Genomic DNA, 25,247 nt, shown 5'->3' with positions numbered 1-25,247 from the left:
GAGAGATCGACCTCAAAGCTCGTTGCTCTATTTCGAGGTAACATGTTGTTCCCACCATAACAAAACAGTGCACAATGTTTTCATTATTATTATTATTATTATGGCTTAGATTTATAAAGCGTCTTTCTCAGCACTCAAGGCGCTTTACAGAGTCCAGGTTCGATTCACTCACACACACCTACATGGTGGTGGTAAACGACGTAGTAGTCACAGCTGCCCTGGGGCAGACTGACGGAAGCGTGGCAGCCAATCAGCGCCTGCGGCCCCTTGACCACCTCCTCAAACATACGGCCGTCACACACATTCACACAAGGCAAGGTGGGTGAAGTGTCTCGCCCAAGGACACAACGACCATGACACAAGTAGGGCAGGGCGGGGATCGCACCACTGACCCTTTGGACATTGGCCGACTCGCTCTAACAACTGAGCCACATTCGCCCGGTCACAGTCATTTTCAGACCGGCTCCGTTTTCTTTCTGGAAAACAAAAAACAAATAGCAAAACGGCCGAAAAGAACACCAAGATCCACTAAAGAAAATCCCCAAATTGACAACAAGACATGGTGTTTTTTTTTACAGATATTGTTCCTACTGGTTTAGAAACTTGCACACGCTGAAAACACATTTTCTAGCATTGCGGTATATAGTAAAGGTTAACTCAATGTATGTGCATGACAGTGTACCCCAAGTGTGCGCGCGGGGGGGGTCAAGTAATATTCCTAGCACGCAAGTATGGATCTAAGTGCCTTTTCTTTTCTTTCTGGTAAAGCATGATGAGTGGGAGGGGGGCCCCACGCAAAGAGTAGCTTCAGGGCTGCCTTTTCTAAACTGATGCTCGTTAATGTTAACTTCTGCTACAGCTCCCTGTCTGAGCGATGTGTGAGTGACGAGGGGCTTTTGGCAGGAAGTGGTTTCTTGCAAAACTCTTCCGAGTAAAATGACAAAAATGGTCGTGCTGTTTAATGATGTTCGGTTTTATTCCAACAACACGGACGGACGGTCAAACAAGCGATGTGGCTTCTTATGTCTGGCATAATGACGGTGGGCTTGTGCATCTTTACTTGGTAAACACACACACGGTGCCTGGGAGGGTGTGTTTGATTTATTGTTCCTGTACTGTTCCTGTGACCAAACCACGCACTATTGATGTCATCTGCACCAGGCAGGGTCGAATGATACATGATTTCACCACAGTCAAAATACTTTTATGATCGGCTACTACTTGTTCCAGCCGCAGGTTTAGACGATAACGCTCACCGTCATTGGGTAACACTACGCATTTCCTTGCTGGTGTAAATACCTATGCATGTTTATGCATTATAGCCAATTAGCCAGTTAGCACATCTCCTCTTGCCGTCTCCGTCGACCTACTAGTATAGTAAAACTACTTGTTTTACTATTATTTGTTTCAGGAAAAAGTCAAAAAGGGGGTAAAATGAAGGTGAGTTCTACACCATACGGTGGTTAAAAACTCTTAGAGGTCTATCTTGCTACCAGGCTTAAACTGTTTTACTGGCTTTCCTAACTGAGCCCTAAAAACACAAATTAGATAAATGATAACATTTAAGTCAAGTAAAACATTTCCACCGCTTTCCACCTCCTCAAATCTCTGACTTCTCTCTCTCTGTCTGTCTCCCACTCTCTTTCTCTCCCAGATGGCCGCTGCACAGCTGCCGTAGGATTCCTCAAGACAAACTCTGCCCTGTTGCTGAGCAACCAGTGCTGATGAAAAATATTAGGAAGTGTGCCCGCTGTGTTTGGGTTTGTGTGTATGCATGTGTATCATGAACGTCACATATTCTGGCCAATTATATCATCAGTTAAGCGTTCGATATCTTGATCGAGGTTGTTTTGTTGTGATTAAGAAGCCAATCCTCCAACAAGACCACGATTTGGCGTTATAATGTTTTATTAATCCTTGTGAGTAAGAATATGCCGCTTGAGATCGAACTATTATCACTCTACTGTTAGGGAGGAATTTGTTTTGATGCTGGAAAAGAAGACAAAGTACCAAAGTACCGTACGTCTTATGTTGGAGGAGTTTAATTGTACTTGATCAAGGAGAACAGAAAATAAGTCGTCAACACTAAGTAGTGTGTGTCCTGCAGCCTGCACAGAGTGAGATTGGAGGGCGCCAAGAGAAAATATGGCCATGGCAGTTTGCTCAGAGACTTTTAGGACAGAAAGACCGACCCCAGCAGCGATCTCAAGAAAGTCCTGTAATTACAGCTTTCCGCTGTAGCGTAGGAAAATATTCCCTAACATCTACAAGCCCGAAACTGCGTACACATACACGCCCACACCAAAGACTAGAGATCTTTCTCAATCCGAGAATGCAACGCACGGACTTGAGTTCTGGGAGAGAGCATTTATGCGAGTTATTCTTGTAAAGGTGCATTTAGAAGTCAATGTACAGAGGTGATGACACGCATCCACCAATGAGCAACTGGCAACTAGCTAGCTGCAGCTCGGAGGGCCGAGGTGGCTAGCTAGCTAACTGCCTCGACGTATCTTGGACTTCCACATCACGTACGATGTAGCAATGGTGTGTATCTCAGCGGTGGTTGATGAGAGAACAAAAAAGAGAGAAAATGTTACATAGGCGCGCTCGGATGACGCGATTGAAGCGATGATCCAAATACGATCAAGCGATCAGACACTGACGTTTTTTGCGATACATCGCCGCCATCGCATCCGGTCTGAATGCAGCTGAAGAATTAACAAGTTCACAAGTGCACAGAATGTGGCTAGTATTGAGCAATACCCCCAGCACAGAGAACGTCTACAGTGATCCAAAATAACAGACAGAAATTAAAATGTTATTGTTATTTATCATCTGAGACGAAAAAATCGTTATCAGTAATGTTGATCAGTGTTTTTTCACAGCTATTTTCAATCTAGATAGCTTTTATCACAACGGTTTGTGTTCAAATGTTCATTTTCCTGATAAGTTTTGCTTTAATTCGTTATTTGATGAGATAAAAATAGAGTTAAATGTGATGATTGACGGCTCAGATTGACTTCCTGATTGGTCATCGGGTCAGCAGGTGTTCGGGCTTGATTTCGATACTGCCTGATCACCACTGTGCAGACTCTGGCTGCAACATCACGGGATGGCTGGAGGAAGTGGAGGCATTTTATATACAGTCCGTAGTCGGTACACACAAAAGAGGGACCCGCGGTGTTGGTGAGATTATCAGATTACTTAGAGTTAATTTAATAGTCCATCACCTCCTGGAAAATACAGCGAGGTAGATAAACTGCCGAGACAGCGAGGACTGAAGGCGCGGGGAGAAGGGAGAGACAGATTAAGTTTCACTGGTTTCCTAACAGCTGACAACTACAGTACGGCGTCTTTTAGCAGTTATGGCGAGATACGGGGAATGGAAGTAGCAGGGAAATACTCAGTGAGCGATTACTGATAAGACACAAACAAGCACACGGGCTTCCTTCAGACCATCTGCTGGGATTTTCTGTGCTCTCAGTGTTGGGTTTTTTCTCTCCCTCCTCTCTCTCTCTCTATCTGTGATGTAGCGCGGTGGTAATATGATGCGGAAGTTAAGTGCGTAGGCTTCCTCTCCTGCCCACAGCCACTGTTGCACACTATTTACATCCACCAACACTGCCGGGCTTGTGTAACTAGGAAAACCAGAGGAACAGACCAGCAATTACACAACGCAACTACTGATAGAGCTAAAAATACTAAAACCAGTGGGAAATACAGTATATTAGATAAGATCAGATAAACGTTAGTGTCTGTCAGCCTGTGAATGTTCTCATGTGTCCAGGTCGTCGTTCTCCTCAAAGCAATTTCAGTCAAAAGCAACTGGACTTGGTTATTTGTCCAGAAAGACGTTTCACCTCTCATCCAAGAGGCTTCATCAGTTCATGTACACATCTGACCAGGCTGGGACTGGACCAGGACCAGGACCAGGCTGGGACTGGACCAAGACCAGGACCAGGACTTGTCCAACTAACTGGTGTGAGATCCAGGTATTTAACCTCTCACAAGGCCGATGATGTCACTGGGACCCTTTGTGCTCCAAGTGACAACGACAGTCGTTAGAGTGGCAGTCGTTGTGAGAGGTTAAATACCAGGATCTCCACACCAGTTAGTTGGACCAGTCCCAGCCTGGTCCTGGTCCTGGTCCTGGTCCAGCCTGGTCCTGGCCCTGGTCCTGGTCCAGTCCCAGCCTGGTCCTGGTCCTGGTCCAGTCCCAGCCTGGTCCAGTCCCAGCCTGGTCCTGGTCCTGGTCCTGGTCCAGTCCCAGCCTGGTCCTGGTCCTGGTCCTGGTCCAGTCCCAGCCTGGTCAGATGTGTACATGAACTGATGAAGCCTCTTGGATGAGAGGTGAAACATCTTCCTAGACAAATAACCAAGTCCAGTTGCTTTTGACTGAAATGAATGAATCTGTCTTTGACAGGGCAGGTTCAATTTACACAAAATAGATAAATACGTACAAAACAGACAGTCCAAAACAATGACAATACATTAAAGCCAAAAGATGCGAGCAGTGCAAAGGGGTGACTGAGTGGAGTGAGATGTGAGATGCAGAGTGAGGTCAATTAGTCCTGATTTTTGTTTCTTTTAGAATATCTGTTTGACCTTTGCTGTTTTTTCTTTTGTTTGATCTTTTGTTTTGTCCTAATTTGGCTGAGCCGTAACAAGGTGACACATTAATATTAATGATCCCAACAAGAGGGACAAAGTGCGGTATCTGTCGGGACACGTGTCACTTTCAGCAGGAACTAGACGCTCGCTAATGAAGACGCTCATTTCGGTTCGCAGAACAAAGGCACACAAACATGCATGCGCACACACACACACACACACACACACACACACACACACATTAACACATGCCAGTCAACAGCTCCCGCTAAAACACCATGCAGATAGCGATGATTGGGAGCGAGTGTTAATGAGAGACTAATGACTGTCATTAAACAAACATGGGAGCCGGGCTTCATTTGGGTCCGTCTCCATTTTTTTATTCCTCGTCTGTCTGGAAGTTTATTTTTCATTACGTCCTATGTTAAAAGATATTTCTTTATGAAATGAACGTGTCTTAATAATAAAAGTATATCTGTAGTTAATGTAATTCATCAGCCACAGGTGCGGTCTAAAAACACACTCGTCCTCATCACCATTTGTGCTGCAGTGTGTCTTTAAAATGACCCTCCACTGTGTTAAAAACCACAAAAAAATCCCCTAAACGATATTTTTTTAGCTTGAAATTATGACTTTTCCTCGATCAGCACCCACAGTAGAAAAAGTGAAATGTTGCTTTCATTCACATTTCCATGTGAGCTACAAAAAAAGGTCCAAAGGTCGTCCTGGGGTCAAAAAGAGTTGAAATCAAGGTCACAGAGTTATTTACAAACCACTGAATGTTACAATGTTTGAGTTGTTTTAATCAGAAGCAGACGTAAACAAGACAGATCATGGGGTCTTCTCGCGGACGGCTGTGCCTTTGATCAGTCTCAGATCAATGAGTAGCAGACGTGAACGAGACAGTAGCAGACGTAAACAACACACAGGTGTTATCGCAGACTGCAGAGATTATAAAGGTGCTGCAGACGACAGGGCCCCGAACTCTGTCTGTGCTGGAGCCGTGAGTGTGCGTAAGTGGAGGATGTATCAGAAGAAGAAGATGGTGAGGAATACAACCCAGAGCATGAGGAATCATCTTCAGAAGAAGAAGAAAACCCTGAAGCTGGAAGAGAGACTTGGCAGGATGACATGGTCCTCAGCAGCATGTGACCAACCCGGCAGGCATGCAGAACAAAACGCCATACGGACGCCCCCCAGGACCCACAAGGTATGCCGTTTCTCATGCCCATCATTTCCATAGTTTGGCCGGGGGTGCGACTTATACTCTGGAGCGACTGTGAAATTATTAACACATTACCGTAAAATATCAAATAATAGCCCGGGCTGTTATTTATGTCAGTCACGTAAGAGACTCGGCGTATATCAGCAATCGTCACACACACACGTCAACCATATATGTTTTTCCTTCTTTATTTTGCATTTTCGGCCGGTGAGACTTTTACTCTGGAGCGACTTTTAATCCGAAAAATACGGTAGTCTACTTAAAAATTCCTCCTACTGAACAACATTAGTAGTGTTCATAGCATCTGACCGCTGGCCTCCTTTTGTTAGCAGCAGCACGAGTGTGTCCTGGTCCACTCTGAAGGACGGCCCCCTGTCCACAGTGTCTGAGCTACAGGTAGCTGTGTGTATTATGGCCGTTTATTTATTTCTATACACTAATATCCTGAAAGTACTTCTCACGTCACAGAAACCACGGAGAGGGAATCTTGAGTTTTGGATGGTACTGTCGCAGATGTGCTGGTTTGTTCCGGCGCTCTGCACAGATCTGACACCCACCTGCCCTGCTCTTATCCGGGCCTCTCTGGAGGTCTGTTTACCGCGCTCGCCTGGTAATGGTGGCGGTATCAGCGGCACTGAGGTCCCCGGGAACCACCGGTAGAAAATAACCTTATACCTGAAAATCTCAACACATCACGCAGAATACAATACTGCCTTCAGGCGGAGAAAAGTACACACACACACACACTCACACACACACACTCACACACTCACACTCACACTCACACACACACACACACACATCCCCGACCAAGACTGTAGGCAGCGCTGTGATAAGGTATGATGTATGTGATAGTAATAACTACACTTTACTACTTAAATATATATGCAAAATTATAGGCTGTGTGTGTGTGTGTGTGTGTGTGTGTGTGTGTGTAGACACATTCTAATGCCACAGTCTCAGTGAGGGGTTGTCTATTATATAGGGAATAATGACCAGGGAGTTATTTCAGACAGAACACACAGAAACACACACACAGACACACACACACACACACACACACACACACACACACACACACACACACACACACACACACACTCACACACTCACACACTCACACACTCACACACTCACACTCACACACACACACATCTAAGGGAACTCAACCAGCACAGGGTCAGATCACCTGACTTCTATACATCACCATGGTGACAGATGGCTGTGAGGTGCGCAAAAGCCAAAGCGAGGGATGAAAGGCAGGAGAAAGGAAACACAGAACAACAACAGAGATGATGCTAGTGATGCTGATACACACAGACACACACACACACACACACACACACACACATCAAACCCCACGCACAGGACTCTGCTGTGCTAATTACTGGGTCTGCGGTTCAGTGAAGGGTACGGCTCACCTTGGATGACCCCCTATCCACACACACAGGCACACACACGCACACGCACACGCACACACACACCCTTTAACCATCGCTCTACAGGAGCCAGTGTGTTATTTCAGCACCTGCAGGCCCAGTGGGCAACGCCAACTTGACAATAACATGTATTGGCAGCAACCAGCATGAAGGCAGAGCAGCAGTACATGACATCACCAGCACAGGCCAAACCACACACACACTCACCATCTCATTTGCAAACTTTTAGGAACTATACTTCACCCCGCGGTCTTAAAGTAAAGTACTTAAAGTAAGTACAGTCTGTCAGTTCAAATTAGGGCTTTGGCTCTTAGTCGCCAAATCGATGAAGTCAACCGTTAAAATTCGCCGACAACAAGAAGAAGAAGAAGAATTCATTTATTTGTCCCGCAATGGGGAAATTCAATTTTCACTCTATTATTACTTTTTCATGTTACACACACACACAGGCTCGAAATACACACACATGCACAGACAGGACCTATATACATGCAATTATGGAGAGACAGGAGAGTCGCTGGTTCGAGTCCCTGGACTGGAGGCTGGAGAGGTGCCAGTTAATCTCCTGGGAACTGCCAGTGACCGGCGCCCCGAGCAGTCTCTATGTGTCCTGTGATAGACTGGCGTCCTGTCCAGGGTGGACCCCGCCTCACGCCCGATGTCAGCTGGGATCGGCTCCAGCCCCCCGCAACCCCGACAGGGACAAGAGGTTGAAGATGAATGAATGAAGGAACTAGACAAAGCTCAATGATCTACAGACAAAATCCCAAGGGAACTCGCCCCAAAAAACCCAAACTAAACCACATCTGTCAAGCTTTACATCTCGAATCAATACCATCGACCTGGTGATCCAGAAGAATTGAGGCCACTGTCAATTCTTTTGGTTGCATCCTTAAATAAATGGGCGAAATATTACACATGACATTTGGCACAAGAGGGACGAGTTACACCGCAGAGGACTGCAAAGCTGTGAGAGGCCGAGGCAAAAAATAGGATGGAATTGATCCATGAAATTTTGATGAGGTGGGTGAAATGTGAAGCCAAAAAAGGTGCATATGAGGGTAAACAGAGGAGTGTTGTTGCTTAGCTGCAGCCTAATCCATCTGCAGGCACAGAGGGGTGACAGGGGGCATAGAGGGCCATCTATCTGACCTGCAGACGATTTACGGAGATACTTAAACTTCGATTTTTGCCTGTTTTTCTGTTCCAATGTGCTTCTTTCATAAAAGCTTTTCTCTTTCACTTTACCAAAATATACGACCATTTTGGCAGTAATTTGTTTCTAACGCTAGGACTTCTTACACCATCTGCTTTTGCAAGAAACTGAGAGCTTTAGGGCGCACTCACACTGTCCTTCCGCACCGGGCCAAAACTGGTTTTTCGGGTAAAGTCTAGTGCTTTTGAACAGTGTGAGTGCAACCGCTCCGCGCATAACTGCGGCCAGCTGGCCGTCCACGGCCCGTCTGAGAGAGGTGGGCTTTTGTAGAGCGCGTTTGCACATGTACGAGCACGAGCGTGCGCATGTGTACGAGCACGAGGCCTACGGCGGTTCTGAGGTCATTTCCTGTGCGCCTGTTGGGACGTAGAAAAAAGAAGGAGGGACCATGCGCGGACATTTAAAACAATGGCGGTGAAAGGTTCACGTTGGTGTGATGCGGAGGTGGAGTGTTTACTGCAGATTTGGTCGAAGAAAAGATTCAAAAACAGTCGACAAGACGCACAAAAACTCTGAGGTCTACGGAAAGATCTGGAAACAAAGCCACGCATCGCGATGACGTCATCAATGTGTGTGACGTGTTACGGCGTGATGACGTACAGGCAGCAAGAAGCATTCGCCGAGGCCCAGGTAGTGTGAGTACAAACGGGCCTGGAGGGGGGGACAAGTACCCTAAAACCCTAAAGGTCAGTGCGGAAGGACAGTGTGAGTGCGCCCTTGTGTCATTAGTGTCACTAATGTCTCGTGGCACAGAAGAGAGAGGCTAAAAGTTGCATCATTACTGTTAAATAAGCCTTACAGAGAGAATAAGACTCTACTCTGGGTTACCCTCCACTTACACCAATGAGAGTCAGCAAATTAAACTAAAAAGTGCATGTGCTCGATTTCACGGCCTTCTGAAATTTTATTACCCTTGCTCATTTGTCGGTGTCGTAGCCGACGCCGGCTCTTAACTGCTGTGAGAAGTGAGACTTGTAGATGTAACGCGTAACTGGGGAAAGGTTGACCATTAAAATCAATTGCAGCTTCTGCCAAGGAACAAATTGTCTATCCAGTGAAATGGGATCTGCCAAAGCTGTGATAAAAGATGGTGTAGGGCCTGCAGAATATATGGTATGAAGGAAGGTGTTCATATCCCAGTAACTCATCTCCATTTTGGAAAAGAAAGTTAAAGTTAAACATCATGTACTGAAGGTTATAGTTTCACATATTAAGGTTAACATAATAGTCAAAGGCTCTCTCACTGCATGGATGAATGGATTATTATACATCAGTGTGCTTCAGTCTCTTGCAAAGAATGAGCTTTAACCTTCCGTTGGTTATGTTCAATAAGTGGTTATCGTAAGTGTTGTTTGATGACTCTAATGCCTCATAACAGGCGTTTATCGTAAAATGCAAACGATGGCTACTGACACTCGTCGTCACAAACAAAACACCAATGGCAGAGGCACAGACAGATGAACTGCAGAAGGTGTCCTTCGCGGATGAGGATGAGGATGGATAAACCAACATACAGCTAATATTCTAGACCTTTTTTTGGCAGTTGAGGGTCGGCAGTAGCTCAGTCCATAGGTGACTCGGCTGGGAATCGGAGGGTCGCCGGTAAGGGTCCCTGTGTGGACCATGAATGGAGCGTGGACTGGTGGCTGGAGAGGTGCCAGTCCATCTCCTGGGCACTGCTGAGGGCACTGAACCCCCAATTGCTCTGGGTGCCGGTCCACTGGCAGCCCCCTCGCTCTAACATCTCTCCATTAATTGCATGTATGGAGGTGAACTAAAATTCTAGACATTTTGAGCAAAACACCCGCAGGCTCGTATGATATCTCACAAAAGGTGACGTTCCTTATAACACAGTGAAATGGTGACCAAAGCTAAATTTGGCAAACAGAAGGTGATGTTGGTGTTCAGGCACCAAATTAACATTAACAGTCAGGTTTTGGCAACAGACTAACCTAACCGTCGTCTTGATGGTTAGGGTTAGAAATCACAGTGACACGGTTTGGATTGGAGAAAAGGTCGTACATTTGCTCAGTACTTAGTAATTTAAGAAGCACCAGGACAAGAACTCCGAACCACGGGTGACAGTCCTGTGTTTTGGGACGGATCCAAACCACCCAATGTAGTTGAGTTTAACACTTTTATACTACGTCACCTGATTTCCTGCTTTGGAAGTGCTCTAGACGGGATTTCTACAGTAAAAAAACGTGGAATACGCAGGAAGTGCAGCACATTTTTCTTTTGGTAGTTATACGTACGAACAGTCCACGATGACAGCTTGAATCAGCAGATGATGACTTGTCATATCATCACTGAGAAATGCATGTGCGTTAACTTTATTTACCTAGCTGGGATCGGCTCCAGCCCCCCCGCGACCCCGACATTGCCAAGCGGTTGAAGATGAATGAATGAAATAAATGACTAATCCACATCAAATAAAATAAATAAGTAAAATTGTAACGTGCCAGTGTTATTATTTATGAATTTGCTTAAGTTACTACTCAAGTAGTTTTTTACTCTAACTCCACTTTTACTTGAATACTTGTATTTGCAAAGTAACAGTTTGTTAACTTGAGTACAGTTGTTGGCTACCTCTGGTTGTTATAATGAATCAATTGCGTGGACAAAAAATGCATATAGCGCACAACAATCACCTATAACACAGATTAACACAAACACACTCACATAGACACACACATAAATAGGCATGAATGCATAAACTGCCAAGCACGGATGCTCTCATTCTCTCCGTCCCTCACACGTAAGTGAATGTAAAAAATAAATCTTTTTCACACCTATTCTTTCACACACACACACACACACCATCTGTGGGATTTCCCCGTAGATGTCTATTCCCCGTCTGCAACAGCTCTGTCAACATGTGGCAGCGAGCGTTTCAAAGGAGAGGAGAGGGTGAGCGGGAGGAGTGGGGGTAGGAGAACAATAGAGGATAAAAGAGAAACAGGAGTGTGATACATAGATGAGTGAACCAGCTCATCGGAGTAGAACTGTCTGAGGAGGAGGTTCAGATGTGTTTGGCTTGATTGAGGCAACGACAGTTTTGAATGAAGCAGAAGAGAAGGAGGGGGAGGTTGGAAATAAAGTGTCCGGTTCGAAAGGATGAACGGAGACGAAGCAGTTAAGGAGGTACGGGAAGGGGGTCGAACAAATATAGAATATGGAAAATTGAATACTGGATTTAAATTTCACATATAATCTGAAATATGGAATATATGAATGGATAGAGGGCGGAAAAAAGGAAGGATAAAGGACAGGTCCTCGTATTCAGCCTTCTCAAAGGTCTGATATGTACGGGGACATTAGCATAGCGATTAACGGTCACATTAGCATAATGATTAATACCAACATTAGCATAAGCGCGGCTGCTGGGAGAGCATGGGAGAGAAAGGTAAGTATGGAAAATAACGAGAAGAAGAAACTGCAGGATAGGAAACGAACGAAGACAGAAGATGTCCACCCCCCCACCCCATCACAGCTGTTGACAGCTCAACCGTCTATTCCAACATGTCTTCATAAATAAGTTTACCCTTCATCCGTTATACATGTCCAGTTTTGAGGAAGGAGTGTCCCAAAGAGGGAGACAAGCTGTCAGTTCGATTCCCTCCGGCACCACAGCCACAACCCGTGTCCATCACTATAGGTGGAAACAACCACTGCATACATATATGGAAAATGTACAGCCAAACAACCGAGACAGTTGTTCTAGACCTGCAGATTAAAGCGGTGCAGTACAATATTAATGAAAGAAAGAACATTCAGTGGCAAGAGCTCAGCTAGAAATAGACTGTGCACCATTCAGGCTCCATTTAAAATGAAGACACCAGTAAACATGTCTTCCCTTCTGAGTGATACACAGATCAGCTGAGTCAACTGGTAAAAAATACTCTATATAGTGGAGGGCCTGAATCTGGATTTGACTTTGGGGAATACAAAAACACATATGAAGAGAAAAGGATGAAGTATGTTGGTTCACATGTAAATGGATGGGTTACTGAATGGGTTTACCACACACAGGCCCAGGGACTATAAGGTCAGGGGCCCTGACTCATAAAATGTTGCTGAAAAAAAACACAAAATGATCACAAAAAGATGCAAAATTATCACAAAGAGATGGAAAATTATCACAAAAAGATGCAAAATGATCACAAAGAGATGCAAAATGATCAAAAAGAGACGCGAAATGACCACAAAGAGACGCAAAATGATCAAAAAGAGACGCGAAATGACCACGAAGAGATGCTAAATGACCACAAGTATCCACAAAACGACCAAAAGTGAGCACAAAGAGATAAACAATGAATAAGCACGCAAAATGATCACAAAGAGATGCAAAATGATCACAAAGAGATGCTAAATGACCGACAATAGACACAAAACAACCACATAAAGACGAAAAATGACGACAGACACGCAAGGACATAACATAAAATATCAAAAAAAAGATGCAAAACCACGACAAAAGGTGCAAAATGGCAAAAAGAGATGCAAAACAATCACAAAGACATACAAAACAACCAAAAATGGACTTAGAATGACCACCGAGAAAAACAAAATGACCACAGAGAAAACCGTCTAAAAATGAGTGCACAATGACCACAGAGAGACCCAAAATGACCACAGAGAGACCCAAAATGACCACAGAGAGACCCAAAATGGCTACAGAGAGACTCAAAATGACCACAGAGAGACCCAAAATGACCACAGAGAGACACAAAATGACCACAGAGAGACCCAAAATGACCACAGAGAGACCCAAAATGGCTACAGAGAGACTCAAAATGACCACAGAGAGACCCAAAATGACCACAGATAGACCCAAAATGACTACAGAGAGACCCAAAATGACCACAGAGAGACCCAAAATGACCACAGAGAGACACAAAATGACCACAGAGAGACCCAAATGACCACAGAGAGACACAAAATGACCACAGAGAGATACAAAATGACCACAGAGAGACCCAAAAATGACCACAGAGAGACCCAAAATGACCACAGAGAGACTCAAAATGGCTACAGAGACTCAAAATGACCACAGAGAGACCCAAAATGACCACAGAGAGACCCAAGATGACCACAGAGACCCAAAATGACCACAGAGAGACCCAAAATGGCTACAGAGAGACTCAAAATGACCACAGAGAGACCCAAGATGACCACAGAGACCCAAAATGACCACAGAGAGACCCAAAATGACCACAGAGAGACCCAAGATGACCACAGAGACCCAAAATGACCACAGAGAGACCCAAAATGACCACAGAGAGACCCAGAGAGACACAAAATGACCACAGAGACACAAAATGACCACAGAGAGACCCAAAATGGCTACAAAATGACTAAAAGTAAACTCTTTTTTTGTTGAGACCGCCATAACAGTCTCAAAGGTCCGCAAAGACCACATTATCAACTCTTCAAAAAACAAAATGGAAGACACCATCCATTCGTACCTGACACGAGAAGAAAGAAGGGGGCAGTTTACTAAAACCCCAGTGTGGCCAATCACGCTGCTGCTCTGTCAGATTATGTTCAAATGCAACTCAACAGGACTCTTTGACTGCCAAGCACCGTTCAGCAAACTGATTTTGTTGAACAGACATCTGGTATGAAACTGCCTGGTTTAGCTGCATTAACCCAATCATCATCCAATTACATGAACTAAAAAGGCATTTCACATCCATCCTCTTGTCTCTGATGATTATTCCAAAACTGTCAAATTACACTGAACGTAGCTGAGTCTCAGTCTCTTGAAGCAAAGCACTAGAAAAGCCGACATGATAGAACATCGAGTACACAGCCTGATCTATGACCACCCCACCACACGGACACATGTAGTTAGTTTGATGCAATGCATACATCCTATACTTGAAGCTCATATAGTCTAAGGGCACACTCACACTGTCCTTCCGCACCGCGACCCGGACTTTAGGGTCCTTGTCCCCCCCTCCAGGCCCGTTTGTACTCACACTACCTGGGCCTCGGCGAATGCTTCTTGCTGTCCATACGCCATCACGCCGTAACACGCCACACGCATTGATCGCGTGTGTGGCTTTGTTTACAAATCTTTCCATAGACCTCGGAGTTTTTGTGCGTCTTGTCGACTGTTTTTGAATCTTTTCATCGACCAAATCTGCAGTAAACACTCCACCTCCGCATCACACCAACGTGAACCTTTCACCGCCATTTTTGTTGTTGTTGTTGTCGATACTGCCGTAGGGCTCGTGCTCGTGCTCGTACACGTGCGCACGCTCGCCGCAGTTATGCGCAGAACGGGTGCACTCACACTGCTTAAAGGTACTAGGCTTTAGCTGAAAAAACGGTTTTGGCCCCGGCCAGAAGGACCGTGTGAGCACGCCCTAAAGCTCATATAGTCTTAGAGGCAGGACCTTGACCAAATGCTCCATTACACATACTGGATGTTGTTGATGTCAAACCAATCAGCAGCCAGACCTGGTGTCACATGACCACTGGGCTAATTAGAGGAATCACACTAGGACAGGCCTATTGAATAATGAACAAACGTTCAAACAGGTGTCTCAGGGCCTGTCCACACGAAGACGCGTTTTCCTGTAACCACACAACTATAGTGTGGTTTTGGCCGCCCATCCGCAGCCGGCGTTATCGGAGCTTTTGAAACCGGGTCCCAGAGTGGGAAGGTTTGGAAACGCACCCTGTGGCGTTGTCGTCTGGACGGCAAAATCGCATACTTTGCTCAAGGATGCCGTCATTGCCCCACCTCCGACCTCTACCTCCTGTGGTGTCACATAACAACAGCAGCACTGCTGTGTGGTAAAATGTTCAATGGACTTATAAAGCGCCTTTCTAGTCTTCTGACTACTCAGGGCGCTTTCACACTACTTGTCACATTCAAACAGGCATTCACACTGACATTCACACTGATGGCAGTGGACATCTACAGACCATCTGATCTAGATCGAACCATTCACACGACTTTCACACACCCATGGGCGTGCTGGAGCAATTCAGGGTTCAGTGTCTTGCCCAGGGACACGTAAGAGAAAGACGGACCCATAGACTGTACACTAAACTGGACTCTGAATGACGCTCTGAATAAGGAGCTAGTCTCTTTTTCTAAATCCAGTTCTAAGAAGGTGTGAAAAGTCTCTAAATGTAGTGAGAAAGTGGCGCCTGGGAGTGCTTTGGGACGGGGAAGGGGCTCCCAGCAGCCCCCTCTGCTCAGTGAGGACACTAACTGCAGAGTGAAGGGGCTCCCAGCAGCACCCTCTGCTCAGTGAGGACACTAACTGCAGAGTGATGGGTGCATCAGAGTCCAGAACAGCACCAAAGTCTCCACTAACCCCAGAAACAGGGACACATTTGTCTCTAGGATGGAGGAGGATTCGGGAAGTCTCTAGATTTGGCGAGAAACTCGTCGCTGGTGTTTGTATCATATCGTCTACATATCGTCTCTCTTCTTCTCCATTGTTGGTGTATTTCTGCGGCAGTCACAGCGCCACATTCAGGCCTGGCATGTGTACTACAGCGTTTGAGTCGGTTTCACTGGTTTCCTGTGGACGCAGAGATTTCTTGAGCCGAGGTCGTGTGGACGTTAAACTTTTTAAGAACAACGGAGGAAAAAAAGTTATTTCCCATCGTGTGGACGTTCCCTTAGGCTATTTCTCTATTCACACATGAGGCCCAGACTGCGAGAGGCTCTTTGTATACACTGCATGTGGCTTAATGTGTATGTCTCCGTATACGTGTGAAAGGTGAGAGTCTGTGTAAAAGAGTGTGTCTTTGCACAGTGATGTCAGTGGCACCGAGAGCCACATGTGTTGGTCGAGAGGAGATTGAAAGCGTACTGGAAGCTATTAATCTGACCTTCAGCGGCCATCATATTTGGTTTGGGGCAGAATATATATTCACTCCACACGCTCTGTTTTTCTTTGCACAGCCTGCGTCTCATCTCTCTCAGTCACTTCACTCCCTGTATCGCCCTCTTGCCTTTCCTTCTTTCCAATCCACAGGTACAGGTTGAGATGTGAAGAGCAGTTTTTTACACCTCAGCCTTTCAAACGATCTCTTTTTACTTTGTCACCCGTGCTCTCACCATGTCTGTGTGAATGGACTCGGCTGAGTTTCTGCCTGAGAGCTGGTTAACGGGATATTTGCAGCCCTGCACTCTGCTCTTCTATCTCCACTCTCAGTCCGGCGTCCGGGCAATCACACAGATGCGGAGACGATGACAGTACTCCCGGTCGGAAACGGGCTTGTTCGACAAAGCGGGGAAGAGAAACCGCAGGCCGTGACAAGTTCGCCTTGACGTTTCATTTCTTAACTTCGCAGCCGATTCAGCCGGAGGAAATGTGCAATTTAGCAAACACAAACGGAAATTACACAAGGATGATGACACTGCTGCCAGCACCCCGGTTTGAATATGTTATACTGTGCAGAAAACATAGAAAACTCAATTCCATCTGATGTATTTCTCTGGCCCACTTGTGTCCTGGTTCTTTGAGTTGATTGTTTACAAGTGTTCTCAAACCACCGTTTTCAACATAATACAACATGTAAGTTTTTTATGCAGTGTATTTCATGTCTAATTCTGTATCATTCATTCATTCATCTTAAACCTCTTGTCCCTGTCGGGGTCACGGGGGGCTGGAGCCGATCCCAGCTGACATCGGGCGAGAGGCGGGGTCCACCCTGGACAGGACGCCAGTCTATCACAGGACACATAGAGACGAACAGAGACAGACAACCATTCACACCTACGGGTGATTTAGAGTCATCAATGAACCGAACACCTGCACGTCTTTGGACTGTGGGAGGAAACCGGAGAACCCGGAGAAAACCCACGCAGACACGCGGAGAACATGCAAACTCCACACAGAAGGGTAACAGTAAACCAAAAATCATATCAATGTGATACAAATAAATAATTAAATAATTTCCCTTGTAGTTTCCATGTCATCCTTCTAAATGTTCATGAAGTTTGACAAACCATTGTTATTTTGCTTACGGGCGGCAGTAGCTCAGTCCATAGGTGACTTGGCTGGACACCGTAGGGTTGCTGGTTCAAGTCCCTGTGTGGACCATGTATGGAGCATGGACTGGTGGCTGGAGAGGTGCCAGTTCATCTCTGGGGTACTGGCGAGTTGCTGTTGAGCAGGTTAATTGCATGTATATAGGTCCTGTCTGTGCATGCGTGTGTGTTTCGGGCCTGTGTGTGTGTAACATGATTAATAGTAAGAGTGAAAAAATTCAATTTTCCCGTTGCGGGTAAATAAAGTAATTCTTCTTCTTCTTTAAACTGTTAATATCTAAAACAAAACCACATGCTGAAAGCTGCAGAGTTGCTTCTCAGTGGGATCAGTAGAACCAGCCGCATTTTTATATTAAAAAAAATAATTTGATTAAAAATAACCAAAATATTGTTTGGTTGTGCGTCCGACAACAGTGTTTTTCTAGGGCGCTGAATAACATTACTTTAACATTACACAGGGATGTTATCATTATTGATGTTCACCAGCCCAGACATGTTCCCGGGTCAAGCTATTCATAGTTTCATAGTTTGTGGATAATGATGTCCCCAGACAGTACGTGAGTTCTCATGATCAATACAAATGAAAGCTAAAACTATGAAAACTTCGCCCAGGCTTGTAAAATATCTGACACTCATTTGAGGAAGTTTGCTTTCTCAGAAACATTCCCATCCAATTTGAAAATGTGTTGGTATCATTAAAGACAGTGGCATCTATCTAACGTTCGTTATCCTTATTATTTGCATAGTAACAAGGTACATTTAGAGCGCACTCACACTGTCCTTCCGCACCGGGCCAAAAGAGGTTTTATGGGTAAAGCCTAGTGCGTTTGACGGGTGTGAGTGCAACCGCTCCGCGCATAACTGCGGCCAGCTGGCCGTCCACGGCCCGTCTGAGAGAGGTGGGCTTTTGTAGAGTGCGTTTGGACATGTACGAGCACGAGCATGAGCGTGCGCACGTGTACGAGCACGAGCATGATGCCTACGGCGGCTCTGACGTCATTTATGTGCGCCTGTTGGGACATAGAAAATAGAAGGAGGGACCATGCGCGGACATTTAACAACAACAACAATGGCGGCGAAAGGTTCACGTTGGTGTGATGCGGAGGTGGAGTGTTTACTGCAGATTTGGTTGATGAAAAGATTCAAAAACAGTCGACAAGACGCACAAAAACTTCGAGGTCTATGGAAAGATTTGGAAACAAAGCCACGCATCGCCATGACGTCATCAATGCGTGTGACGTGTTACGGCGTGATGATGTATGGACAGCGAGAAGCATTCGCAGAGGCCCAGGTAGTGTGAGTACAAACGGACCTGGGCCTCGTGGGGAGAGGGAGGGGGGGACAAGTACCCTAAAGCCGGGGGCGCGGGACGGAGTCACAGTGGGAGTGCGCCCTTAAGGATATCATATATTTTTTTCCAAACCAGTTTCACAGTTGTGCTCTGGCGTCACCCAAATTCTGCTCATATCCAAATAAAGCACATCCACTCCAACATGCAGACCAGTTCTGGCAGCGGACAGAATGTATTTATACACACAAAGAGAATTTCATTTGTGGATCAATCCACAGCACCACTCAAACTGAACTCAAAGAAAGTGAGAAAGTGGAGCTGGTCAATACAAGCCCTTTCATAGGGAAGTAGCAAGGACACACACACACACACACACATACGTGAACACAAGTACACTTGCACACACCCCTACACTCACTTATATTTCCTCTCATTCCGCTCCAGTGCTTCGATTGAATGCTGAGCGCCGGTGAAGTGTAACACAACAGCTGCTTCGAAGACAGACTCGAGATTAAACCTTTGGAAATCTCCAAAAACAAAACGAACCAGACTAATCCAGTAGTCTAGTACTAGTGTCTACTAGTCTGTAGCCAAACACCACTAACAGCACAGCAAGGCTATAACAGGTGCCATCATATAGTTGGACAACTGAAAAACTGAAGGTATTCTCAAATCCTAACCAGTAGTTGGGGCTGAAACACGAAGCAACCTCCGGAGTAGGGATGAAACAATTTCGCGAGTATCTCAAGTTACTCGATTACAAAAAGTCCTCGAGGTAAAATCTCTGCCTCGAGGATTCGTTTATATCCTATGTCCTGTGTTATGCGGCATGCTCAGCGGCATGCTCAGCGCAGGGATCATTGTGCCGTTTTTGCAGATGCGCACCATTAAATACGGATTTCAGTTGGCGTGATGGTGGAGGATGAAGAAACAGCCCGGACTAAAAGGCAGACAATGTCCAAAGTTTGGGATTTTTTCACACTTAAAACAGAAGCCAACAAGGTCCAACTGTAAATCAGAACTGTCATATCACAACAGCACGGCATCGATGATTCAGCGTATGAGCCGACAGCGTCCCGTTCTTAGCGCCACGTCACCGAGCGCTGCTGTTATTTACCGGCCCCTTGAATAGAAGCCTATGTGAGAAAGTAATTCATGGCCGTAGTGGCCGATGTTGACCGCTGTCCTCTCTCGCATCTCAGTGCAACTGTCTCAGTGCGTCAAACACCGGCAAATACACAACGCTGGCAACAGCTCGCCAAGCTCCGCTCTGTCGTTGTTCTTGCGATCGTGTCAATCGGGTTAAATCACCACCGGTGATCTCTCTCTACTGTGAACAAGAGAAAGGTTGACTTGACACATAAACTGTCAGTTCAACAGTGAATGGACAGAGACGTTTTTGTCTAGAACTGTCACTGTGAAGCCTGTGTTTACTCTGCAACCAGTGTGTATCGGTGACGCCAACGTAAACTGTATTCCCTTGAATGGTCACTTGAGGCTGGCTCCAAAAGTAAATCGATCCCAATAGACACCCATGTTGAAATGCTTCAACTCTGCCCATTTTTCTGGATTAGCCAGGAACAGGTTGTGTCAGGCACTACCAGGAGGGCACGACGGAGTCCCCCACATTAAGCTTTGCGATGACTCGTCAGAGAGCTATGGGTGACATTGCAGCGACTACGTCCATATGTTATACAGTCTACGGGCTTAAACAATGCCAGCGTGATGACGTATGGACAGCAAGCCGCATTCGCCGAGGCCCAGGTAGTGTGAGTACAAACGGGCCTGGGGCGCAGGGGGAGAGGGAGGGGGGACAAGTACCCTAAAGCCCGGGGCGCGGTGCGGAAGGACAGTGTGAGTGCGCCCTTAAAGCTGTATACTTTGTAAAACGTTTGCAGGCTACACATCACCCGTAAATCAATTATCATTTTTCTTTGTGAACTTTCTGTACAAGTAGAGCAAAAAGTCAGACAGGACAACTTGTTGACATCAGTTCAAATCGAACTCCAACTCTGTGGAGCGAGGGATTCTCTGGTTTAGACGGAGAAGAGCAAAAAGGTCTGTTAACTCCAAAGTCACGTTTGGTCGCACGATATTTACGGTTTTGAGAGTTTGGACCCATTCAAACTCTGGTTGCTCATGAATTAATCTGGTAGTGTGTAGTGTGCTGTTTTGGCCAAAACTATAGGAACACAACAGTCAAATGTACAGTCATCATCCCGTCATCACAACGCCGTAGCTCAGCAGCTAACCAACTGGCGTCACCATTCCTAGCCCCAGGCCATTGGCTTAGCTTGCTGGCCGCCATGACAGTGGTAAGGAACTCTACAATCATCAATATTCTGATTACATTCCCTTGATCGACGTCCCGCAGCTATTGAAACAGTAGTAGAAGAGCCAAAGTGGCAGTGAATTCATCAAACATGGTACCACTAAGTAGCACTTGTGCTTCAGAGATTTGACGAGAGAATACAGGGCTTTAAAGCTCGCCAGGCTTTATATTAGATTCTAGATGTTGCCTTTAATTTCTTCTTTTTGTTAACGAGAAGAGCCCAGATTAACAACTGCTGAGATACTTTCCTTCACTCTCCGACATAAATCATGTGTCATCACCACAATTGCACCGCAGGACGGCAACAGAACCCTTTTGTTCCTGGCAGCGCGTCTACGCACGATACACAAGCTTAATCTAGTGGAGAAAACAATGAAAATGATGTAATTCACTTGTGAGCTCGTGACAGAGACAGAGAAAGAGACAGCAGGAGAGAGAGAGGAAGGCGAAAGAGCCCAACTTAAAGACAGAGGCTCGAATATCAGACAAAGCCAAGTGTTTTGTATTGTTTTTCATGAGGAGGACGTTTCACCTAGACCTGGATGGATGGCTTTCCTATTAAGCAACTCCTCATGACTTCTTTCCTCTCTCTCTCTCATATCCGCTGCTGCTTATTCGGTTATAAATTCACGTTGCTGATGCAGATGCTGATGTGTTGTCTGCTTAATGGAAAAGTAAGAAGTGCCGACTTTCTACTGATATAACATCTCTCCCGGTCACAGGAAGCACTTGTGTCAGATGTCGTCCCTGAGGAGACAATGATGTGCCTGACGTATGGGACATAAACACAAATAATGGCTCAAATGCTCACATGCATGCAAGCCAACACAAATCCAGTCAGTACTGAATTAACTATATTCCTTCTCCCGTCTTTATGCCTCTCTTCAACACTATCTATTAGCATGCTTACTTGTTCTTTCCCTGTTTCTTCTACTCACCTTTATGTCTTTTAACCAGTCATCCTGTCTTCCTCTGTCTCCATCCTTCTCACTGCCTCTCACTTTACCTTTGTCAGGGCGCACTCACACTGTCCTTCCGCACCGCGCCCCGGGCTTTAGGGTACTTGTCCCCCCCTCCCTCTCCCCCCGCTTGCCAGCCCGTTTGTACTCACACTACCTGGGCCTCGGAGAATGCTTCTTGCTGCCTATACGTCATCACGCCGTAACACATCACACGCATTGATGACGTCATGGCGATGCGTGGCTTCGTTTACAAATCTTTCCATAGACCTCGGAGTTTTTGTGCGTCTTGTCGACTGTTTTTGAATCTTTTCATCGACCAAATCTGCAGTAAACACTCCACCTCCGCATCACACCAATGTGAACCTTTCACCGCCATTGTTTTAAATGTCCGCGCATGGTCCCTTCTTCTATTTTCTACGTCCCAACAGGCGCACATAAAATGACGTCAGAACAATCGTAGGCCTCGTGCTCGTACACGTGCTCGTACATGTGCAGACGCGCTCTACAAAAGCCCATCTCTCTCAGACGGGCTGTGGACGGCAAGCGTGCCGCAGTTATGCGCGGAGCGGTTGCACTCACACTGGTCAAACGCACTAGGCTTGACCCGTAAAACCTGGTTTTGGCTCGGTGCGGAAGGACAGTATTCGAACGTATTCTTCTGTTTCAATAAATCGCAACCAGTCACTCATATCTGTGCTAAGACGACAGCTAAATAAAGCACAAAGAAAACAAGTTTATGTCATCTATACTTGCAGCTCTCTGGACTCTGGATCAAGCCCGCCATGCGCCAAAGTGAACCGTCTAAAAAGCCAGTGTTTGTGCCAACAGCTGAATCACCTACTCATGGAAAATGAAACGTTTGACAGACGTTATAAAGCTTCCTCGATTGTTTCTTTATAGCCCATGAATGGGAGAATACCGAATGATGAAATGATGATGGATTAAGATATTAAAAAGCACTTCTGGAGATAATCCGCAAACTCAAACTACCATCATCCACAGTATCAAAAGGATATGGGCTGGAGACCATGCGGATGCACCAGCTACGCGGAAAGGTTGTCTGCTTGAGGCAGAAGAAGACCACAGGCGCCAGCTCAGGGTAGGGCACAACTAACACACTGGTATCACTGCTGTCGTCGTCATCATCGTCGTCTTCTTCATCATCCCCCTCACACTCCACCACCTCCTTGTCAATCTCCTCTTCCTGAATAATCCCTTCCTCCTCTATTTCCTCCTCCTTTTTCTTGGGACATGGGAGTTGGTACGGGGAGGGTCTGCGAGGGGAGGAGGAAGTGACGACATCGCCGCTATCGCCCCCGGCTATGGCTGTTGTTACCCTGGAGATTGTTGCAGCTGACGGTGTTGTTGCCGTTGATGTTGCAACGCTGGGGCCTTCCTCCTCCTCGCTCGTCATGGCAACGCAACGGTCTGGGATGAGAAAAACAGAGAACACACACACAGAGAAAATTTTAATTTGTCTACCTCCGGTTACAAATCAATTCACAAAGCAGCAGTTCATAAATCAGGATGAACACTGAGATTACATTTACCATCACTGCGGAGAGAAAACACCAAGCCAGGTCGGCCAAGAGGCATGGTTAAAGTTATGGAAGGAGAGATCCCAGGGGTCAAATACCACCATTACATCACGGCCCTCGGCATTTACCAATTGTAAACCCATCCGTGGTGATGTAAGACGCCAAGTGATGCCGAAGGGTCCTGACAAAATAGCAGTACGTGATGAGATGTGATGGGAAAAGGTTGGGAGAAATCACCGTCATGGGGCGGTTTACTGTTTTAATACATGGGTCAGTCTGTCATACACTTCTAGACCCTTCCCCTAAGACCACATCGACACTAGCGACAGCCAGTGCGGCTAATGAAATCATTATTTTACGGTTCAGCATCCTGACAAAATCAACATAAAGACAGGTTAATGACAAGACCCCAGTCTTTGGCTACACTGACATTTAAATGAGTGATCCCAGAGGACCAAGAGGCAACAGGAAGTTGTCTTTTCTGCCGCACAGGCGACTGTGACTGGAAAGCTACAGACACAGCTGGTTACTCTGCTGTGTGACAGCCCATCGCACCTTCACTCTGTCCCCTCTGGCTCTCTGTAAATCACCTACGTTATACTGTGTTGTATGGCCGTCAAATTCACAATGTAGTTGTTTTCATTCAGGTGTGTTTCAGTTGCTGTTGTCAGACAATAGCACCAGTGTGAAATGGTTTAATTGTTTGACAAATACTACCTGTTAACCAGCAGTCGTTCCCAAGATACTGCGATGTCTTGATGAATTAATTATCTAAAAAATAAATCGCTTTAACAGGCGTCGTTGACATTTTGAATGTGTGATCAAAGAGAAGGACTGAGGCGACGGAGAGTCATTCTTAACCCTCCTGTTCTCCTAAGGGTCAATTTGACCCCATTTAATGTTAAATAATGTCATTTTTTTTGTTTTTTTGCTTTATATTTATGACTTTTCCTCATTTTATGGGGACAACTCATAAAAAACCTAAAATTGTCATGATTATATATATTTTTTATTGTTCTTATCGTACATGTACTTGTGGCATCGGTGTTCCTTTGGGTCAGTTTGATCATCTGGATGATTTAATCATTATTATTATCGTTTATTTTACAATTCAAATATAATATGAGGTCAAATTCATGCTGCTGTCCTTGATAACGGACGTTACTTTCATTCCAGATGTTACAAATAACACAAAATAGCACTTAAAATAACAGACTTACTTTAAAACACACACACAGAAATCCCTCCATGCAGTTTAACATCAGTGATATTTTTCATTTTGTTAAATAAAAACATAAAGTACCCGACTTCACTTGAGTCACACATTGATTAGGATCATTTTCCAGATGTTTAAACTGCTACGGTCAAATTGACCCCAAGAATAAATGGTGTTAGTCAAATTTGAGGGCAACAGGAGGGTTAAATGTGTAGGAAAAGATGTGTTTAGAGATGTAATGAACTTAGTGAACCTTTAGATATTTATGACTCAATCAAATGAAGATCTCCCATCACACAAATCAATGCATCAAAGATAACAACAGACTGCTTTGATGAATTAAATCCTCAGGCTCCTGTCATAATCAAGCCTTACACCTGAGTCATCGCAAC

At 45.5% G+C, this 25,247-nt stretch overlaps 1 protein-coding gene across 1 annotated transcript in view; it reads right to left on the bottom strand.

The window, feature by feature from the left end:
- The window catches only part of LOC310955259 (voltage-dependent T-type calcium channel subunit alpha-1I-like), a gene marked incomplete at its 3' end in the record, with an annotated part of 214,196 nt that extends 190,669 nt beyond the window's left edge, over positions 1-23,527 (bottom strand). Inside the window, exon 1 of the mRNA XM_083925060.1 lies at positions 23,117-23,527. Coding sequence (XP_083781186.1) covers positions 23,117-23,515 — 399 coding nt within the window. The 5' untranslated portion in view covers positions 23,516-23,527. The remainder of the gene's footprint in view (positions 1-23,116) is intronic.
- Between the last annotated feature and the right edge of the window lie 1,720 nt (positions 23,528-25,247).

This window comes from Echiichthys vipera, assembly GCF_963691815.1.
Source record: "Echiichthys vipera genome assembly, chromosome: 2".
In the NCBI taxonomy this organism is placed as follows: Eukaryota; Metazoa; Chordata; class Actinopteri; order Perciformes; family Trachinidae; genus Echiichthys; species Echiichthys vipera.
Note: the sequence above shows the minus strand (reverse complement) of the source record. Positions and strands in the feature narration are given on the sequence as shown.